This window comes from Chelonia mydas, chromosome 7, assembly GCF_015237465.2.
Source record: "Chelonia mydas isolate rCheMyd1 chromosome 7, rCheMyd1.pri.v2, whole genome shotgun sequence".
NCBI lineage: Eukaryota > Metazoa > Chordata > Testudines > Cheloniidae > Chelonia > Chelonia mydas.
In genome coordinates this window covers 106,851,023-106,871,557 of record NC_057853.1, presented here as the reverse complement: position 1 = coordinate 106,871,557, position 20,535 = coordinate 106,851,023, and the positions used below count along the sequence as shown (strand labels likewise).

The 20,535-nt window shown below is 42.0% G+C and overlaps 1 protein-coding gene across 6 annotated transcripts in view; it reads left to right on the top strand.

Moving 5' to 3' along the window:
- Positions 1-20,535, top strand: part of GRK5 (G protein-coupled receptor kinase 5) — a 229,373-nt gene that overhangs the window by 182,692 nt on the left and 26,146 nt on the right. For 4 of the 6 annotated variants that reach the window (XR_006292229.1, XM_027826655.3, XM_037905857.2 and 1 more), the window contains 6 exons: positions 799-899; positions 4,690-4,782; positions 8,685-8,748; positions 9,633-9,773; positions 11,491-11,681; positions 19,388-19,425. Coding sequence is in view for 5 of the 6 variants with exons in the window: in XM_027826655.3 (XP_027682456.2) it covers positions 799-899; positions 4,690-4,782; positions 8,685-8,748; positions 9,633-9,773; positions 11,491-11,681; positions 19,388-19,425 (628 nt within the window). In the remaining variant the exon portion in view is untranslated. Of the gene's footprint in view, positions 1-798; positions 900-4,685; positions 4,783-8,684; positions 8,749-9,632; positions 9,774-11,490; positions 11,682-19,387; positions 19,426-20,535 lie in introns of those variants that run through there. The other 2 variants (XM_037905858.1, XM_043551423.1) reach the window with 2 other exon arrangements.

The window sequence follows — 20,535 nt, the reverse complement described above, 5'->3', positions numbered from 1 at the left end:
ATGAAATGTCTCCAAAAACAAGTCCCTTCTGCTAACTGGTCTGAAATAGACAAACTTGGTGATCTTCCAGGCACATTGCAAAAGACATCTGTTTGACAGGGATTTTGCAGAGCGCTGAAGGTATGTTTCCTACAGCAATGAAGGGGTGGAAAGGAATTCTTGTAGGTAGTTGATTGGGAGAATTCCTGTCTGAAATGATTATTTTAATGTGCTGAGATTTCATTGTACTACTAATTATGTTCGGGTGCCCAGATTCATGTATAGGTGTCTTTTTAATATTACGTAAATCTGAATAAATAAATAAAATACATTCTTTCTGCTCTTGATTTATGTTGAGCTCCTGCTGGGAAAAAAATGGATTATTTTAGACAACACAAAGAAGTATCAATGAGATGAAAACACTGGCAGAATTCTCTTTTCTTTTAAAGAATGAAGGACTAGTCCCTATGCAGTTCTGAATCGCAGGTTTTTCATGGGATGTAAAATGTGGTTTGTGAACTGATAGAGTTGGCAGGCCAGCATCTTTTGCATATCCATGGAGATCAAGAAGAGGTGAAAGTACAGAAGAGTGCATGAAAGGTTATCGCGTTCATGTGGGGATATAGTGGAGCGTAGAGCAAATTACTACGGTATCGTACTTTTCTGCAGCACAACTCAGTTCTCACTTGCTCTTACACAACCCTTGGAGCTGAATTAGAATGGCCAAGAGCTTGGCTAATGAACATGTCTTAATGTGCTAGCAGGGAATCGGTTGCGCCTTATAACAAAGATAACACTGCTCCTTTCGTCTTTCCCTAGTCCCCAGTTTATGTTGCAGAAGTCAGTCAAGATCTTGTCCGGCAGACTGAGGAAAAACTCGAAATCAGCCCCTGCAAAGAGCTGTTTTCTCACTGTGCAAAGTAAGTATAACTTGACTTCCAAAGATCACACAGTTGCAGTGGTCAGACTTGTAAAAGACCGCGTCAGATAAGGGGAGGAAATTTTAATTTGGATCTGCACCTTGCATTTTCTTAAATTTACATTCATACTCTCAGACAAATAACTGACAAGTGATGAAATTGCTTCATCTGTATAAAATATAGTAAATATTTCCTTTCCACTATGCAGACTACATACAGGAACTTAGTGTTTCAGGTATTTGACAGAATGTTCTAGCCAAGTGAACCAGCCCTAGACTTCATGCTGTGTGGAAAGAGGTACAATGATAATGAATCCAAAGAAAACATCTCTGTTTCAAAGTGAATAAAAATTAAGTGGTTATACAGTCCATTTATACAGAGGAATGTGCAAATGTTGCCTGCATGGCTTTCCTGAAAACCTTCAACAAAAGGATGGGGCTTTTAAAAAAATAATACCATCAGTCTGTCTATGGAGTTGAAATGTGTGTGCACTATTTAATCCTTTTGTCTGGGAAAAGGCTTATCAGTTTTGCAGAGGTGAAGCAATTGTGTTGTTGTGTCCTAAAGTTCCCAGTATGCAATTTGCATTTGAAAACACCGATCCTAGTATGTTTAATGCTAGTAGATCAGAAACAAACAAAAATACGAAAAGGGGGGAACATCTAAAACAGTCCCATCTGGTCTCTGGCTGAGCACATTTTGTTTTTCCTAGGTGATGTAACACGGATTTGAAAATGTGCTCTGCTGTCATTCACTGATTTGGCTCCTGTTGTTGTCTTGTTAGCACCTTTTCTGCTTTCAGTTATGCTTTGCATTGGGACAAGGTGTGGATTACTTCTGGCCCTCTGTTATAACAAATTGGTTTACTTGTATTGGTCTCGTGTCTGTTGGGATATTGATATAACTTACCCCAATTGAGTGCATGAGTCCTGAAGATGACAAAGGCAGAGCTTTGCTTGACGTAAAAAACCTGATATCGGTTTCCGTTTCTGAACTCGATTTCAAAGCTGACAGTTTACTGTAAAATGTATTTTGTTGATGCTGAGGACGGCAACAAAAAAGCAAATAACTGGTGAAAGGCAGCCATTGTTTGTTATAGTACATGAAGCTTTTAATTACTAGATGGCAAGCTTTGGACACCACTTAGTTGAGTTCTGTATTAAGAAGAGTTTGAGATAACTGGCTAATTTATCTGTTTCAGTTCATAAATGGTTATGAAACCTCATTCATAAAAATGCTGATCATTTCACATGAACTGGAATGGGCTTAAAAGGAAGTTTGAAAAACTTGCTGTTGGTGTGGGCTAAATGTATTGCACCATGTTAATTTTGGAAGTGTGCATAGTCAAACCCAGACAGGGAAAGGACACACACACACAAATGAGTCCAGAGGAGGGCAACAAAAATGATTAGGGGGCTGGAGCACATGACTTATGAGGAGAGGCTGAGGGAACTGGGATTATTTAGTCTGCAGAAGAGAAGAATGAGGAGGGATTTGGTAGCTGCTTTCAACTACCTGAAAGGGGGTTCCAAAGAGGATGGATCTAGACTGTTCTCAGTGGTAGCAGATGACAGAACGAGGAGTAATGGTCTCAAGTGGCAGTGGGGAGGTTTAGGTTGGATATTAGGAAAAACTTTTTCACTAGGAGGGTGATGAATCACTAGAATAGGTTACCTAGGGAGGTGGTGGAATATCCTTCCTTAGAAGTTTTTAAGGTCAGGCTTGAGAAAGCCCTGGCTGGGATGATTTAGTTGGGGATTGGTCCTGCTTTGAGCAGGGGGTTGAACTAGATGACCTCCTGAGGTCCCTTCCAACCCTGATATTCTATGATTTTATGAAATGTGATGTTTGCCTGCCTTTATGCGTTGTAGCAAGGATTCATTTCAAATACATCTCCATGGATAAGACTGATCCCCTGGAGAAATATATATATTTGCATGTGTTTCCCTTGTTTTGTTTTTTCATAGCTGCGGTGGCATGTACCACTGTTATCTTGTTGGGTCTAGGTGTGATTTTGGATTTTTTTTTCTTTTTGTTAGTAACCCGCTAATGTTGAGATTTTCTTCTGTAAACTACACTTCTGAGAAAAAATATTTGCTGTCATTGAGACATATACCACATGACCTGTGTGTCCTATCAAAACTAACCAAGACAACTTGAATTGGAATCTTGAATGTAAAATACTAACAATTAACTCCTCATTCACAATCTACAAAAGAAGAATTACTAGGAAATAATTTCAAACAAACAACAAATTCCAGAAAATTAAAAATGGCTCATGGGCAATTAATGAATGGAGAAAAGCTAAATTCAGGAGATAAATTATTAACAATGAATAATTTGCTCAGCTCGAGAACCATATCAGTTAGATAATGAGAAGACCTAGTCCCAAAGCACACTTGTTCCTCAATGGGACATACCATAGAAATGTTTCCTTTCTCTCAGAGCTGCGTTCTACTTAGAGAGGTGCTTGTGTGATGTCGTCATTGCCGACAGGTTTATACCAGTACTTGTCTGGATGTCATTTTCTGTCTCTGAAATCCTTTTCTAAATTAAAGTGTATTTGGCTAGAAAGCACGCCATGCCTTCCATTGCACTGGTTGGTCACAAGGTAAGACTAGTTCCAGCAGGTCTAGCCAATCAGGAGACCAAGAGCTATCAGAGGAGCCCTGATTGACTAATCTTTAGACTCTATATGATTAGATGCCTCCTTTTCCCCTCAAGTAACTCAGGGCCACTGTGCTGTGAGGCTGCGGGGAGAGCAACTCTCATTCCCTGTGCTGTGTCTCTTCCACGCTGGGCTAAGCTCTGCCCCCCGATGACATGCCAGCAGAGGTACTAGCTCACCAATCAGCAGTGACATGAAAGGACAGGACAGCAATCAGTTATACAGCAGCAGACCCTGCACATCAATGCCTGAGGCCTGTCTCATCTTATTTCTCTCAGCCCTGCCCCTCAGCCAGTCTGACAGGACTTCTCTCTGCCTCTGGCCACTTGCTGCCTATCCCACACTACTTCTCTGGCACATTTTCACTGGCTTTCTACCAAAGCTTTGCATCCACAACATGACCACCCAAGGCCCCTTCCTGACACAGGTCCAGATCCACAGGCCCATCCCACTTTCTTCATTTGTTTCATTCTGCTAGCAACATAGCTCTTGGGCAGGGTCCTTTGGCTTAATTCAGTAATTTTTTGCTTTCTTTGGACTAAAATTACTTCTTCCCAAAAGCATGAGTTATGACTGACTCCTTTGTTTTAGCTAACAGCATCCCTGATGGTCACTCGATAACTGAGATGTCAATGCCAGAAAGTTTGAGTCCAGATCTGAACATTCCCCAAAGTTCAGGACGACTGACTCCGGTGGGGTTTGGTTTGGCCCCCTCCTCAAGTTATTAACTGCCCTAGTGGCTAAGGGCCTAATCCAAAGTCCAAAAAGTCAATGGGAGCCTTTCCATTGCCTTCAATAGACTTTGGATCAAGACCTACATGCCCCCTACATGTGACCTCACTGTTAGCTACCATTGTTACCGGCTCTTGGTGCCAGCCAGCTGAAGAGTTTCAGAACCAGTGCCTTTGTCAACACACACGGTGGCATGCTAGTACCACACATGGTGAGGTACAGCGTACATGACACATTGTTCCAATGTAGCTCCTACTGATTAAAACTGTGACTAAAACAAGGTGGAAGTAAACGAAGCAACATTGCTTTAGAGCAAGACTGAAATTCCTTTTTTTTTTCCTTCAAGTTCAGGATTATAAAATGCTTATATATCTTTTTCATCTGAGACAGATCTGTCCTTGACTACCTAAGTGGAGAGCCGTTTCAAGAATACCTAGGCAGCATGTACTTTGATAGGTTTCTGCAGTGGAAGTGGTTGGAAAGGTAAGCACTGCTCTTTTAAAAAATGTATATATTTTCAGTTTCTATGCAAAACGTGCAGTCTGTGTGTCAAAAAAGCATGCGTTGCTCTCAGTGGTTTTTAAATCAAAGGCAGAATTTGGCCCTATCTTTGAGTTACAAACTATTTTAGAATGTAAAATTACAACGAATGAGAAGAGGGATGGGGGAAGTGACATAAATTATTGTAGTGAGAATTTGCCTGACCATCCAGACATTTACTAGAACCTCCCCTCCCATCGGCTTTCCCTCTTGCCTCCTAGACTCCATATAACAGCTCTCAGATTTTGCTCTCCTCCATTCTCCCTCTTTCCCTCCACAAAGACCCCTTGTGCCATGCTCTCTGCGCCCTTAAGCTATGCTTCAGGATTTCCATTCTTCTCAGAAAGGCTTCCCCAAGCTTAGTATTTGGTCATAAGTGCCCATTGTTAGAAGGGTCAAAAAGCTGATTGAGGCTTTGTCCTGCAGAATGAAACCAGATAAGAATCAAACTTACCTCAGGGCTAGATCCCATTTCACCCACTAGCTGAGCTCCTCCAACCATGAACCAGTCTACACCAACTATAGCCAAGATAGCAGTGGTCCTCCTTGTATGTGCACAGACTCAGGAATAATCTCCTCCCCTTCCCTCCACTCTCTAGAATATCACTTTCCTCAAGATAGTGAGGATAGGTCTACACTACAGTGATACTGCGGCACATGCTGCCGTGGCACTGTAGCGTAGACGCTTCCTATGTTGACGGAAGGGGTTTCTCCATTGATGAAGGTAATCCATCTCTCCGAGAGGCGACAGCTAGGTCTGTGGAACAATTCTCCTGCTGATCTTGCTGCATCTACAGTAGGTTGACCCAAGTATGTTGCACAGGGCGTGACATTTTTCACAGCCCTGAGTGATGTAGCTAGGTTGATTTAATATTTAGGTGTAGACCAGACTATATTGAAGTCGTAGGCCACAGATAACACCTTGGGAAGCTACATTGCAGAATGTGGGTTGTGCACCATAGACCTATAGGATGAGATTTTCAAAGTTGCTTGAGGAATTTAGACACCCAATTCCCATTAAAATTAATGGGAACTGGGTATCCAAATTTACTTATGTGGCTTCAAAAAATCTCTTCCCTAATAGTTACTGTGCTCCCTGTCACAAAAAGTTTTTCATTGCAGGCAAATAAATGTTTGCATCCTGTTGCAAATATGTTTAAATGACCCACTTTAGCAGTTACATCCTACCTGCATGTATCTATGTTGTGAAGTTTTAGATGTGCATCTGATCTCCAGTTTTCACATTTGCAAACAGCTTGATAAGCAATGCTAAACCAGATTCTGCTTGCTAGAAAAGTTAATAATAAAACAGAAAAACGCCCTAGCTACGGCTAGTGTGTTGTAGTGTTTAACGTCCAGTACACTGGGTACCATTTAAAAAAAAAAACATTCTGCAATTTGAGCTGTCCTTTTGCGTAGCTAACCTTTGAATGCTGATGACCAAGACAGATCTACGATAACTTTTTGGAGGACCCACTATTTCTGTTTTTATAACACAAAGGAAAATACAGCATGTGTGTCCTAGGGCCAAAATTATTAGGTACACATTTCCAGGCACACTTCATTTGCAGGAATCCTTAGGGGCTTTGACCTGCCAAGACAAAGAAACGTGTATTCTTTGTTGGCTGGTGCCACAGCGGATTGGTGCCGCTGGCTAATGGTGTCTGTAACTCTGAGTTAAAGGCATTCCACACTTTCCACAAACTGAATTACAAGATTTCAGAGTAGCAGCCGTGTTAGTCTGTATCCGCAAAAAGAAAAGGAGTACTTGTGGCACCTTAGAGACTAACCAATTTATTTGAGCATAAGCTTTAGTGAGCTACAGCTCACTTCATCGGATGCATGCAGTGGTTGCATGCATCCGATGAAGTGAGCTGTAGCTCACGAAAGCTTATGCTCAAATAAATGTGTTCATCCCTAAGGTGCCACAAGTACTCCTTTTCTTTTTGTGAATTACAAGAGAAGATTTAGGGCCAGATTCTCAGCTTGTGTAAATCAGCAAAATTCAGATGAAATCAACGGAGCTATGCCAATTGCACCAGCTAAAAATCTAGCTCTTAAAATTAAATACCATTTGGCTGATGGTCAGTCATTTCAGGTCAGTACATGCCATATTCCACATGAAAACCAGAGCATCCAGTGTTCACTGTTATGCTCTATTTTCTTTCTTCCACTTAAATTGAAAAAGATCAGATGTTTCCTATCAAGTCTGACCTTTTTCAGTCTACTGTCACATCTAGGATTTGGAATTTTGTCCAATGCATTGAAGATTTTTATCCCCCCCCCCCTCAAAAAACAAAACAAAACAAACAAACTTGACAAGACTTCAGATGAGCCCACTCAGTTTAGGAAACTGAAGAGACTTTCCAGCATTAAACAAAGACAACTTCACTAGCATGGAATGATTAACAGCTCGTTCTGAGAGCCTGTTGGCTTCAACAGAACAGCTAAATGCTCAGTTTATTCCAGGGACACTGGCAAATACATAGTTATCACGGTTAATTGGTGCTTTTAACCCTACTAGTGTTTGCAATATTTTCGTAGAAGCTTGAAAATCACATTTTCCCCTTCCAGTTTGGTCCATTCCCATTTCATTTATATAAGGTTTCCTTCTCCCTCCCTCACGCTTGCTGTTTTTTAAAATAGAGCACAAATGAACACGGTTCACCTTAATGTTTACTTCCTTTGTTATCAACAGCCACATCCTTTGTGTCGGTCTCACAGCTATGCTATTTAACTTGTGCTCAGTTTGCTGCCCTACAGCAGCAAAACAAAGCTGCTATAGGGTTCATATGAATATTCATTAGCAGTAGCTTTTACTATAGTTTTATTTCATTCCTTAGTGACAGAGTGGTGATTTAAAAAGTAAGGTATTTGAAATCAAATATTCTCCAGCAAATTATAAAAATGTAAGGGAGGTAAATGTTAGAATTAGGATTGGAGGCCTGCTTTGTATGGGAAAATTGTATAACATTTAATAGAGATGAAGTTGTATAAAAGTTATTCTAAAATAAATATAGAAACAGGCCTGAATGGAAAACCAGTCTGCAGATTGTAAGCTCCTTGGGGCAGGGACTAATGTTTTTGGTCTGTGTTTGCACAGCGCCTAGCACAGTGGGGTCCTGGTCTATGACCTAGGTGCTGTGGTGATACAAATAATAAATAACAACAGGCTTTCATGACAACTACATGAGACTGAGTTGGGCCAGTGGGAAAGTACATTACAAATATGGCTGCTCAATTCCCTCTTCCTTGCCCATTCCATTCCTGCCTTCCCGCACCAAACCCCACTGCAATAGGATACAGAAAGAGTCCCTGAGAAGCTTGACTTCATGACACAAATGGGACACAGGCTCCCTATCAGTCCAGTGAGCCTGAAGGATTTCCACCCAAGGTAAGGCACTCTGTGCCCATGGAGGAAGGGGCAAGATTTGACCCTTAATAGATACCTGTGAATTATCGGATGATTCATAGCATGATCATGTCTTTTCAAACTCTTCTGACTCCTCATATTTTTTTTTAAAAAAAACCCTATATGATGGAAAGTCAGGTCCCCATGTACTCCTAAGACTTTGTCAGAAATTATGCTGCACACCAGTGACTCACTAATGTGTTGTATTTTATTACAGCTTAATATGTTGGAATTGAAAAGTTCAAGCCATACACAGTATTGCAGTAATGTAATTACATAATTATGTAGTCTATTAGATAATGTGATTGCCTTGAAATAATGTGATTATACAATATTTAGCTATTTTGTTCTTTCGAAAGTATGATCTGAAATAAATAAATCTTAGAGAGTGCATTAAATGTAGAGTTTCTTTTTATATTTCCTTTTCTTTCAGGCAACCAGTAACGAAAAACACATTTAGGCAGTACAGGGTACTAGGAAAAGGTGGTTTTGGGGAGGTGAGTAATTCTGAAAGCTTCTGTTAAGAATGTTTCTCACCTCACAGGCACTGCAGGTTAAAAGAAATCGTTTTCATAAGAAAGAGGATGGTTTTAACCACTTAATTGCTGACAGTTTTCTGTTAACATTTCATAAGATTATAACCCTCCAGGGTCACCTACAGAAATGACTCTCTTGTTTTGTCTGTTAGTTACTTTTGAATCATGCTCACACAGTTATTATCTGTATCACAATAGCAACTAGAGGCCTCTGCTTAGATCAGGGCATCATCTAAATGCACAGTATGAAACAGGGCCCTGCCCTGAAGAGTGTATAATCTAAGGGTTCATCTACACAGCAAAAAAACCCTGCGTCAGTAAGTCTCAGAGCCCAGGTCGACTGATTCAGGTTCGCACGGTGGAGCTAAAAATAGCCGTGCAGATGTTCAGCTCTGGCTGGAGCCTGGGCTCTGAAACCCAGCAAGGGTCTTGGAGCCTGGGCTCCAAGCCTGAACGTTTACACTGCTCTTTTTAGCCTCGCAGTGTGAGCCCGAGTCAGTTTACCCAGGCTCTGAGGCTTGCTGCCATGTTGATTTTTCTGCTGTGTAGACATACCCTAAGTAGACGAGGCAGACAAAGGGTGGGAGTGGAAACAGGTATAGAAAGGTGAAATGACTACACTAAGTTTCTAAAGCAGGTCAGTTCCAGAACCAGGGCGAGAACCCTTGTCTCTGGATGCTCTGTCCTGTGCCCTACGCAGTAGGCTACACTGCCTCTCACACCATTAGCAAGCCCTTAAAAAAGCCTGCAGACAAATCAGACGGTGAGGTACTAAACTTTAGAGATAAAGGGTATTTTCTTTAAGCTACCCAAGTAATTGTTTTTCCCTTCTCTTTAATTTTTAGGTCTGTGCTTGCCAAGTCCGAGCGACAGGGAAAATGTATGCCTGCAAAAGATTAGAGAAGAAGAGAATAAAAAAGAGGAAAGGCGAATCCATGGCACTAAATGAAAAGCAGATTTTAGAAAAAGTCAATAGTCAATTTGTAGTGAGTATTGAACTCCTCTCTCTGGGCCCAGTTACATTGTCAGTCCCTGTGCATAATTCTTGTTGACTTCAGTGCCTCCAATTGGCTTCATGGTACACACAGTGGCAGTGGAAGCTGGCCAACTCTGTAATGCTTACTCAGTTTACCGGAGCCCTTCTCTTTTCCATTCAACTGATTCTAGTTTTGGCTTGCAGTATGTGAGACGTGCATCAAATGTGGTGGCTACTTCTATTTAGGGAATTTAAAATGTTTACTCTTTGCAGCATCCAGTTGTATTGGGGTTGTGTCAGGCTGAGCTATTTTTATCCCCAGTGATTGCCTGATTTCCCAGTACCTGGGTGAGAGAGGGATTTGGTGAGAGTGAGCTGGCTGAGGCTTAACCCAGTAAGACGAAGATGATGGTGCTTGGCTAGCAGGAACCATCTAGTCAATATGGGCCTGGTCTGTCCTGTAGGGGTGCCAACCCTCCCAGGTTGGCCAGGAGTCTCCCAGAATCAGCCTCAATCTCCTGGTTGATATTGAAAGCAATCCGGGAGATTTTAATTGGCCAAAAGTCCGGTCAGCAGTGCAGTGGGGCGTAGGCAGGCTCCCTACCTGCCCTGGCTCTGCGTGGCTCCCGGAAATGGCTAGCATGTCCGGCTCCTAGGCTCAGGGGCAGCCAGGAGGTCTCTGTGCGCTGTCCCCGCCCCAGAAGCCAGCTCCGCAGCTCCCATTGGCTGGGAACCGTGACCAATGAGAGCTGCAGGGGCGGTGCCTGAAGGCAAGGGCAGCACACAGAGCTGCCTGCCCACCCTTGAGCCTAGGAGCCGCAGGGACATGCTGCTGCTTCCAGGAGCCACCTGAGGTAAGCACCGCCCGGCCAGAGCCCGCACCCCTCACCCCAACCCCGTGCTCCAGCCCTGAGCCCCCCTCGCACCCAAACTCCCTCCCAGATCCTACACCTCGAACCTCCTCCTGCACCCCAACCCGCTGCCCCAGGCTCAGCCCGGAGCTCCCTTCCACACTCCGAACCCCTGGGCTCCAGCCCAGAGCCCACACCCCCTCCTGCACTTCAACCCTCTGCCCCAGCCCGGTGAAAGTGAGTGAGGCTGGGGGAGAGTCAGCGACAGAGGGTGGGAGGATGGGGTGAGCAGGGGCAGGGCCTCGGAGAAGGGGTGGGGCAAGGGTGTGACCTCGGGGAGGGGGCGGGGCAAGGGTATTTGGGTTTGTGCGATTAGACAGTCAGCAACCCTACCATCCTGTGACTGAGGGTATGTCTACATAGATTTTGGAGCAAGCGGGAGCAAGCCTCCCAGCATGGGTTGACAGACTCAGGCCAGCAGGGCTCTTGCTAGCACTCTAAAAATAGCAGTAGAGACAGTGTTTTGCAGTTGTGACTAAGGCTCTGAAACATAAGGAAGGGAGTGGGCCTCAGAGCCTGAGCTCCAGCCGGAGCTGCAACTGCAAAGTACGGCCTACGCAGCTATTTTTAAAGCACCAGCTTGAGGCCCCAGAGGATTCAAAGTATCAGTCCACCATATTCTAATTGCTGGGGGGGTTAATGTGGTTTTGTAAAACAAGCTTGATGGTGCAAGAAGGCTTCTATCTTCTCCGCACTTTGCTTTGTTTACAACACACTGTTGTCAAATTTTGGCACTTTTACTGTACAAAAGTTAGCAATGACTTCAACACAACTTATGACGGAACTGCGAGTGCTATTTTACAACTATCTTTCTAGGTTAACTTAGCCTATGCCTATGAAACAAAGGATGCACTGTGTTTAGTTCTGACCATAATGAATGGGGGTGACTTGAAGTTCCACATCTACAACATGGGCAACCCAGGCTTTGAGGAGGAGAGAGCTTTGTTTTATGCAGCAGAGATTCTTTGTGGCTTGGAAGATCTGCACAGAGAAAACACGGTATACAGGTAAGCTTTCCTCAGCGTCTTGGGATAGTCATCAGGTGAAGCTTGAATTGTAGGGCCTATTTCAGTGCAATACCTCCTACATGCTTATGCGGTGTCTCGGATTTCTCAGGGCTTTGGAGGAATACAATAAGACGCAATAATAATGGAAGGAAGCAGTAGCTTTACAGAATACATTCTGGTATAGATGATATAGAACATACTATATAGAACTCACTAAAGCTCCCAAAATCCTGTCTCAACTTGCATGCATAAAACCTAGACAGATTCTGTAGGAGTTATTTCTCCTAAGCTACTTCTTAGTCAGTATTATACAGAGATCATCCTGGGACATGAAACTTCCATTTTTACTAGTTAGATTGTGGTAGTGACTGTAATGTGCTATGTACTTCCCAAACAGAAAAGAAGACAGAAGGGTACAGATTAAAAATACAAAGGCAAAGGATGATGGAAAGGGATGTAACATGCAAGCAAAATGATGAGATTGATTATGGACACATAGTTTGTTAACTACATGGTTGAGTTTTGTTGTTTTTTAAATTAACACACTGGGTGTAATTCTCTTATCATGAATGCTGGTGTAACTCAGGAGTGACTCTAATAAAGTCAAAAGGAGTTGTGGATAGGGGGATTATCCCTCTTCCTTCCGTCAAGATAGCCAAATATGTTTTTTTTTTTACGACCAGAGAGGTTTAAACGTGGTGAGAGACGAGAATCTGCATATTTCCCTCCCATCACACTGTCTTCAGAAACACCACAGGTGTACTGAGAATATGCAGCACCATGAGATAATTATAGACCAAATTCCCCTCCCCACCCAACCTTCCCCTCTTCGGCCCCTACAGAACGACACATTAGGCATTCTCTGTGGGTTTCTCATTCACTTGCTTTCTCTTTCTTTCTTTCCCTCAAGAAGCAACATTGTTGTTGGAAATGGACAGGTCAGTCAGCAGGGAGACGTATAAGCAGGGAAAAGAAAAGAATAATGACATTAGAAAGCATGTGGTCCTCCAGTAGGTGAGGGATTTATTCCTCGTCCTTCCAGTAGGGTGAATAAAACAATAGGTGTCTGAATGAAATGACACTGATTTGAGCTTCAGAGAAGTCATGCAAGTGAGGCATGCTACAGACCATGTCATAACCTTGATCTAGGTCTGCAGCGTCAAGCTGAATGGATGCCGAACGTGCAGCTAGTAGGCAAAAAAAGACCCCAAGCCTGAAAAACTCAGCATGTGGTTCTTGATGAGGGTTAAACACTCTTTTATGGCACATCGGGTGCAGAGCAGGAGGACAGATAATGTGTCTGAGCTCTCCACCTCCATATTGGCTGAGCATCTCATTGCACCAGGACACCATGTACAAATGCTTTTGCAGAAGAGGTCAGGGATTTCTTGCTGAATCAGCAGGCTGGATGCAGAGTCAATTTCCATGGATGCCAGGAATATTTTTTTTCAAATGGCGCTCTAATATAGTTTAAAATAATATGTAATGTTTGTTTTCCTGAGCCTCGCTTGTGAAATCATTATTACTGGCATTCTATACTGCCGAGGTCCTGTGTATTGATAAGGTGCCATCCAAGGGACATTACTTCCAGGAAGATTATGTGTTTTGACATGAGACCACAATTTAAATCATGAATGTGGCCATACAGCGTCTGGTGCTATCTTTATTGTGAGGAATAGGATAAGGAATGAAGCATTTATTGCAATTTTATACCAGTTCTGGCTGTGATCTTGCTAACTCTCACAGGGAGTGTCAGGGAGTATTTTGGGAGAGGAAACTTCTGAGAGGAGTGATGGTGATGGGTGACATTACATTCCTGCCCATGACACTGTTCCAGCACTATTTTGGAAGCTTCAGCAACGGCCCATTATTTGTAATTCTATTAAGTGCTTTGAGTCTTACGAACAGCACTATAGGGCAATAAATGTAGTAACTAAAATGCCGCAGCTTGAGCCAAGTGAATAATTCATAATAACACACTTTTTCATCACATTTCACTTCTTACTCTATTTGCAAAATGTTTGCAAGTAGTTGACAAAAATTCCAAAATGTATTCATTTTTAGATAGCTCTGAAACCAATACCATCAGAGGAGAATGTGTCCAGTTTGGAATATTTACAATTAAATACACAATTCAGAGTTCACTTCCTGTTACTAGTCAAACATTTGAGCTTAAATTTCACTTTTCAACCATGTTTGTAATAGTAGAGCTCAACTGTTCCTGGAAAGCAAGCATGCTGCGGACCCAGCTGAATTATTAATTATTATTTATATTACAGTAGTGCCTGGAGTTTCCCATCTACTGTATATCCGGGCCCCATTGTTTTAGGCACTGTAGAAATATATAGTAGGCCTTGTACAGCTTTAACTACCCCAGTACAACCTCCCTACTGTGGATGCAGTTATATCAGTATAAGAGTGCTTATACCTGTACAGCTTATTCCACTATGGGAAGGGGAATAATCTTATATCAGTATGATACCTATGCCTGTCTAAGTGGAGAAAGTGACTACGGGAGAGACTGTTCTAGATTTGATTCTGACAAATAGGGAGGAACTGGTTAAGAGTTTGAAGGTGAGAGGCAGCTTGGGTGAAAGTGATCATGAAATGATAGAGTTCATGCTTCGAAGGAACGGTAGGAGGGAAAACAGCAGATTAAAGACAATGGACTTCAAGGGACCAGACTGTAGCAAACTCAGAGAATTGGTAGGTAAGATCCTGTGGGAAGCAAGTCTAAGGGAAAAGAGAGTTCATAAGAGCTGGCAGTTCTTTGAAGACACATTATTAAGTATACAAGAGCAAACTATTCCAGTGCGTGGGAAAAATAAGAAGTATGGGGAGAGACCACCCTGGCTTAGCCAGACTTTCTTCGACGACCTGAAACTCAAAAAGTAGTCATACGAAAAGTGGTAAATAAGTAAAATTATGAAGGATGAATATAAAAAAAACCCAACACAAGCATGTAAGGACAAAATCGGAAAGTCCAAGGTACCAAATGAGATTAAGCTAGCTAGGTACATAAAGGGTAACAAGAAAACATTTTACAAATATATTAGAAGCAAGAGAAAGACCAATGACAGGATAGGCCCATTTGTCAATGGGGAGGGGAAAACAATAACAGAAAATGCAGCAATGGCCAAAGTGTTAAATGTAATTTTTGTTTCAGTTTTCACCAAAATGGTTAGCAGTGGTCAGATGACTAACATAATGAACATCAGTGTAAATGGGGTAGGATCTGAGGCTAAAATAGGGAAAGAACTAGTTAAGAATTACTTAGACAAGTTAGATGTATTCAAGTTGACAAAATACATCCTAGAATACTTAAGGAACTGGCTGAAGAGATCTCTGAGCCATTAGCAATTATCTTTGAGAACTCATGGTGGAGGTCATGACAGGTTCCCCTGGGGTGCCACCTGGAACTGGGGTACCACTGAGCCCTCTTGACCCACCAGCTTGGGCTCCTTCTCATACTGTCCTGCTGTGACAAGTGCAAAGCCCTCCAAGCTTGCACATTCACCAGCATTCACATGGGTAGGAACACACCCAGCTGCACTTATATGCAGGCTCTCTAACCATCAGCCTCCCAGCCTAGGACCCCAGTCCAGCAGTATCATCCTGCCCTGGTCAAATCTGGCCAGTATATGGGTTTAACACCCGGTCTGCCTCTCCCTCATGCACATTTGTGGTAACCAAGCTTAGATTTTCTCCAGACATCTTAGCCAAACACAGACTGGTTTGGATTAAGACATCAAATAAGTTTATTAACTACAAAAAGATAGATTATGAGTGATTACAAGTGATAGCAAAGAGATCAAAGCAGATTAACTAGCAAATAAACAACACATGCAAACTAAACTTTATATACTATATAGATCGGATATGAATAGCAAATCTTCACCATAAGTGATTATACAAGCAAGTTGCAGACTCTTAAGGAGCAAGGTGCACTGGCTTATAGCTTGGCATCCCCAGGTGTTCCATTCACAGGCTAAAAATCCCTTTAGCCTGGGGCTAGCACTTCCCCCAATTCAGCCTTTGTTCCTAAGGTGTTTCCAGGAGTCTCTTTGGGGAATCAGTGAAGAACCATGATGATGTCTCTCCCCTGCCTTAAATAGATTTTGTATATGGCGCGACTCCTTTGTTTCAAAGCTTGGTTCCCACACCAGTCAGTGGAAAAACACTGATATCCTAAGATGGAGTCCAGCACCAGGTAACCTGGTCACATGTCCCTGTAGTGTCGCAGCAGCCATAACTCGGAGGCTGTCTGTAAGGTCCTCAGGAAGGCTCCCGGGTGGGAGATAAGCTTATTCTAAGGGCTATTGTTTTCTCCTAATGGCTCATTAACCTGAATGGGCCCTTCTCAGCCAGCCGTCTATACTGAGAGCCTTTTGCCTAGTGGGCATTCTCCAGGTATAAACACATTTGTAATATAGATACATAGTCAATATCCCTAACTTCAGGTACAAAAATGATACATGCATACAAATAGGATAATCATATTCAGTAAATCATAATCTTTCCAGTGACACCTCACATGACTTATCTTGCATAAAATACATCATAATTATGCCATAATCATATCATCATAATAATATCTCTATGAAGAATATGGAGTGCAGTGTCACAGAGGGGAGATATCCCAGCGGACTGGAAAAGGGCAAATATAGCACCTATCTATAAAAAGGGGAAAAGAACTACCCAGAGAATTATAGACCAATCAGCTTAACTTCTGTACCCAGAAAGATAATGGAGCAAATAATTAAGCAATTAATTTGTAGGGAACTTGAAGACAAGGTGATAAATAACAGTCAGCATGGATTTGTCAAGAGCTAATCATGCCAAACCAAACTAATACCCTTCTTTGACTGGGTAACAAACCTCGTGGATGGGGGAGAAGCAGCCGATGTGATATATCTCAAGTTTAATAAGGCTTTTAATACTGTCTCACATGACTTTTTCATAAATAAACAACAGAAACAGTCTAGACAAACCTATTATAAGGTGAGTGCACAACTGGTTGGAAAACCATATTCAGAGAGTAGTTATCAATGGTTCACAGTCAAGCTGGAAGGGCATATTGAGTGGCGTCTGCAGAGATCTGTCCTGGGTCCATTTCTATTCAATATCTCCAAAAATGATTTGGATAATGGCATAAGAGAGTACACTTATAAAGTTTGCAGATGATACCAGGCTTGGAGGAGTTGCAAGTGCTTTGGAGAACAGCATTAGAATTAAAAATGATCTTGACAAAATGGAGAAATGATCTGAAATAAATAGGATAAAATTCAATAAAGAGACATGCAAAGCACTACACTTAGGAAGGAATAATCAATTGCACAAATACAAAATGGGAAATGACTGCCTACAGAGGAGTACTGCAGAAAAGGATCTGGGGGTTATAATTGATCACAAACTAAATATGAGTCAACAATGTAATACTGTTGCAAAAAAAGCAAACATCATTCTGGGATGTATTAGTAGAGGTGTTGTAAGCAAGACACGAAGTAGTTCTTCCTCTTTACTGAGCACTGATAAGGCCCCAACTGGAATACTGTGTCTGGTTCTGGGCACCACACTTAGAAAAGATGTGGACAAACTGGAGAAAGTCTAGAGGAGAGCAACATGAAGGTCTAGAAAACATGACCTGTGAGGAAATATTGAAAAACTTGGGTTTCTTTAGTCTGGAGAAGAGAAGGCTGAGGGGGGACAAAACAGTCTTCAAGTACGTAAAAGGTTGTTGTAAGGAGGAGGGTAATAAGTTGTTGTTCTTAACCACTGAGGATAGGACAAGGAGCAATGGGCTTAAATTGCAGCAAGGGAGATTTAAGTTAGACATTAGGAAAAACTTCCTGTCAGGGTAGTTAAGTACTGGAACAAATAACCTAGGGAGCTTGTGGAATCTCCATCATTGGAGGTTTTTAAGAACAGGTTAGACAAACGCCTGTCAGGGCTGGTCTACTCTAGATAATACATAGTCCTGCCATGAGTGCAGGGGACTGGACTAGATGACCTATCGAGGTCCCTTCCAGTTCTACATTTCTATGATTCTATAACTGCATTCACAGTAGGGCTTTTATTAGTATAACTATTTCAGTAAAAAAATGACACCACTCTAAAAATTCATAGTTATACCATTAAAATATTCATGTGTAGACCATGCATAAGAGACAGTCTCTGCCCTGGAGGTGCTTACAGTCTAAAAGACAAATACAGGCTGGGAGAACAGAAGTATTTTTCCTCTATTTTACAGATAGGGCACCGGGGCACCGAAAGATGACATGCCTTGTCATACATGGAGCTAGTGACAGAGCTGGGACTTGGATCACTGTCTCCTGAGACCCAGCCCAAAGTGTAAATCACAAGACCATCTTTGCTCCTATTCAAATCAAAATTAATTTCTGAATTCACCTGAACATGCAGGTTCAGGTTTTTCCTACTTCACTTGGCTGATCCTGCAGCATGAAATGTGACTGATTGCTGACAGGATTGAAAATGAAAGTAAAGGATGGAATCTAGGCTCCTCAAGGAAATGGCTCCTAAGAGTTTAAAATTAGATTGAAAAAAGTATGTGGGGAATGACTTTTATTACATGGCTCCAACACGGAGAGCCTTTGGTTAACATTGAGAGAGAAGCACACAGTAGTATGTAAAATAAAGTCATACATTCTCCATAGCATTCTTCTCCCCTTCACATATTTGAGTACTGTTTGTTTGAAAAGTAGGCTTGGTACCACTGGGCACTCAGCAAAGTTTGTCTTGTGAGGTCAAGAGGGTTTTTAACTGGCAAAGGGCAAAAAAGAATGTTTGTGGCACCATGTGTTTCTGCTTAAAATAATAAACGAGAGCAAGATAGGTTTTGCAGATGTGCCCTGGGCACTGTCAGATTATAAAATACCCCTATCCAATGATTGCAAAACTCCAGTTATTCCAATAGCCCAGTTTGAAATATCAGGGAGCACTCCTGCATGGACTGTGTACGGTGTGTGGGCCTTCTGCAATGCAGATTTCTCTCCTTCTGACACCCACTGCCCACACACACACACACGTGTGCACGCACACACAATTTGAAAAGAAATCTTTCTTAATGGGGAATCTAATACCTTCATAAATCCAGGTGGCCTTTAAAAAACAGTGATCCAAATTCTACCTGAATTTACACCCTGTTCAACCCCATTACTTTAACACAGTTATAGGGGGAAGAACTTGGTCTATTGCAAGCAATATGGTGCCTTTCCAAAACAAAAACAAAACTTTCCAAAACAAAAACAAAAAAAACAAGCTGAGGCAGACACCAGGCTTGGAAAGTTTCAGCCTGAATGGTTATAATTGACCAAATTTATAAGCAACTGAAAATGGGATTTTATGATGGGAACTGTCAGGCAACCTTAACTACAGGCAGGGTAGCTACCATCTCGGCCTATAACATGTGCCAGGCCAACTATCAGAAGGCAGTGTGAATCCATTAGAAAGCAAATTATGAAGTGAAGTCTTTCCTTGGGGAAACAATTTAACTGCAGTTCAGAAAAAGACATATATGGACTCAGTCTTGCTGTGCAATAAATAGTGGAGTCTCATATTGGTTTTACAAGTTCTTTACTGTTTCAGTTGACTCCCAACTGGTTTATCGCCAGCAGGATATGTACTCATACCCTGCACTGGGCTTGTGAACCACTTTCACACAAATAACTGCTATCTTTCATTTTCAGAGATTTGAAGCCAGAAAATATCCTGCTAGATGATTATGGTAAGTCTCAGAGGTTTAGAGATATTTTTTTCACAGGAGAGTAGCTTAAGTTAGTTTTAGGACACATTGTAATAAGGCAAATAATGCTCTTAAGTGAATAAGAGGCTCATCAGATACTAATGCTTGTGTCTGCGGATGCATAAAGTGATAAACTTTACACAAGAACTGCTACACAGCTGAGGAAACTAGGCTGCATGGCAGAATATGTTCCTTTGGACAATGGCTTTCCTAGCAATGGGTCTGCCTTTTCCAGTGTCTTCCCTACATTACTTCCACAATGGGAAGGAAGTTGTGAAATCTATGCCCCCAACTCCCTTTTCAGAGGTACTTTATCCCCTGTTTGTCAGCTGTCATTTTATTCAAACCAGTGAGCCCATTGCTACTGCAACCTGCCATGATCAAGTCTCATGCTTCAGTGCATAAACTAATCACTGCTATGGTCAGGAAGGAAATTGCCCCCATTTACAGCAGTACAGAATTGGTCAAAGGACAGGTATATCTTTCTTTGAGGCAGGAAGTCTATGGAAATCCTGTGTTCCTATGACTCTGGCTTAGCACTGACCATGCCAGTGCCAGGTTTCCTGGTGCAGGACATGAGTGACTACCATCATGTATATGATGTGCTTCCATTTGAACTGTGGCTTTCAAGCCTATGCAGCCTTCAGACCATTACTAAATCATTAGGCCATTTATAATTTAGTGAACTATCAAATTGCTACCTACTTGGTCCTCTGATACCACAGAAATGGGATTGCGGTCGGAACCTTAATGGACTAAATAGATTAAGTTACCCAAGTTATCTCAGTCTTGACTCTCCCACCTTTCTAAAGGAATGATACACCATAGACTAGGGATCTGTAAAGTTACTGGACATTTTAATGAAAACACTGCTGTAAAATGCAGTGTACTTGAGCTGATTTCTGTGTTAAATATACTCCATAGTTGTTGAGTGGTTTCCTTTCTGAGATAATTTGATTTAAGTTAAAAATATGGTCGGGGGGTGGGGGAGGCGGGCAAATATAATTTCAAAAATCTGTTCCTTTACTCACATGCTCCCCAATCTTTGACTTTCCAAAATCTGGATATAAGTAGTAATGACCTCCAGGTTTT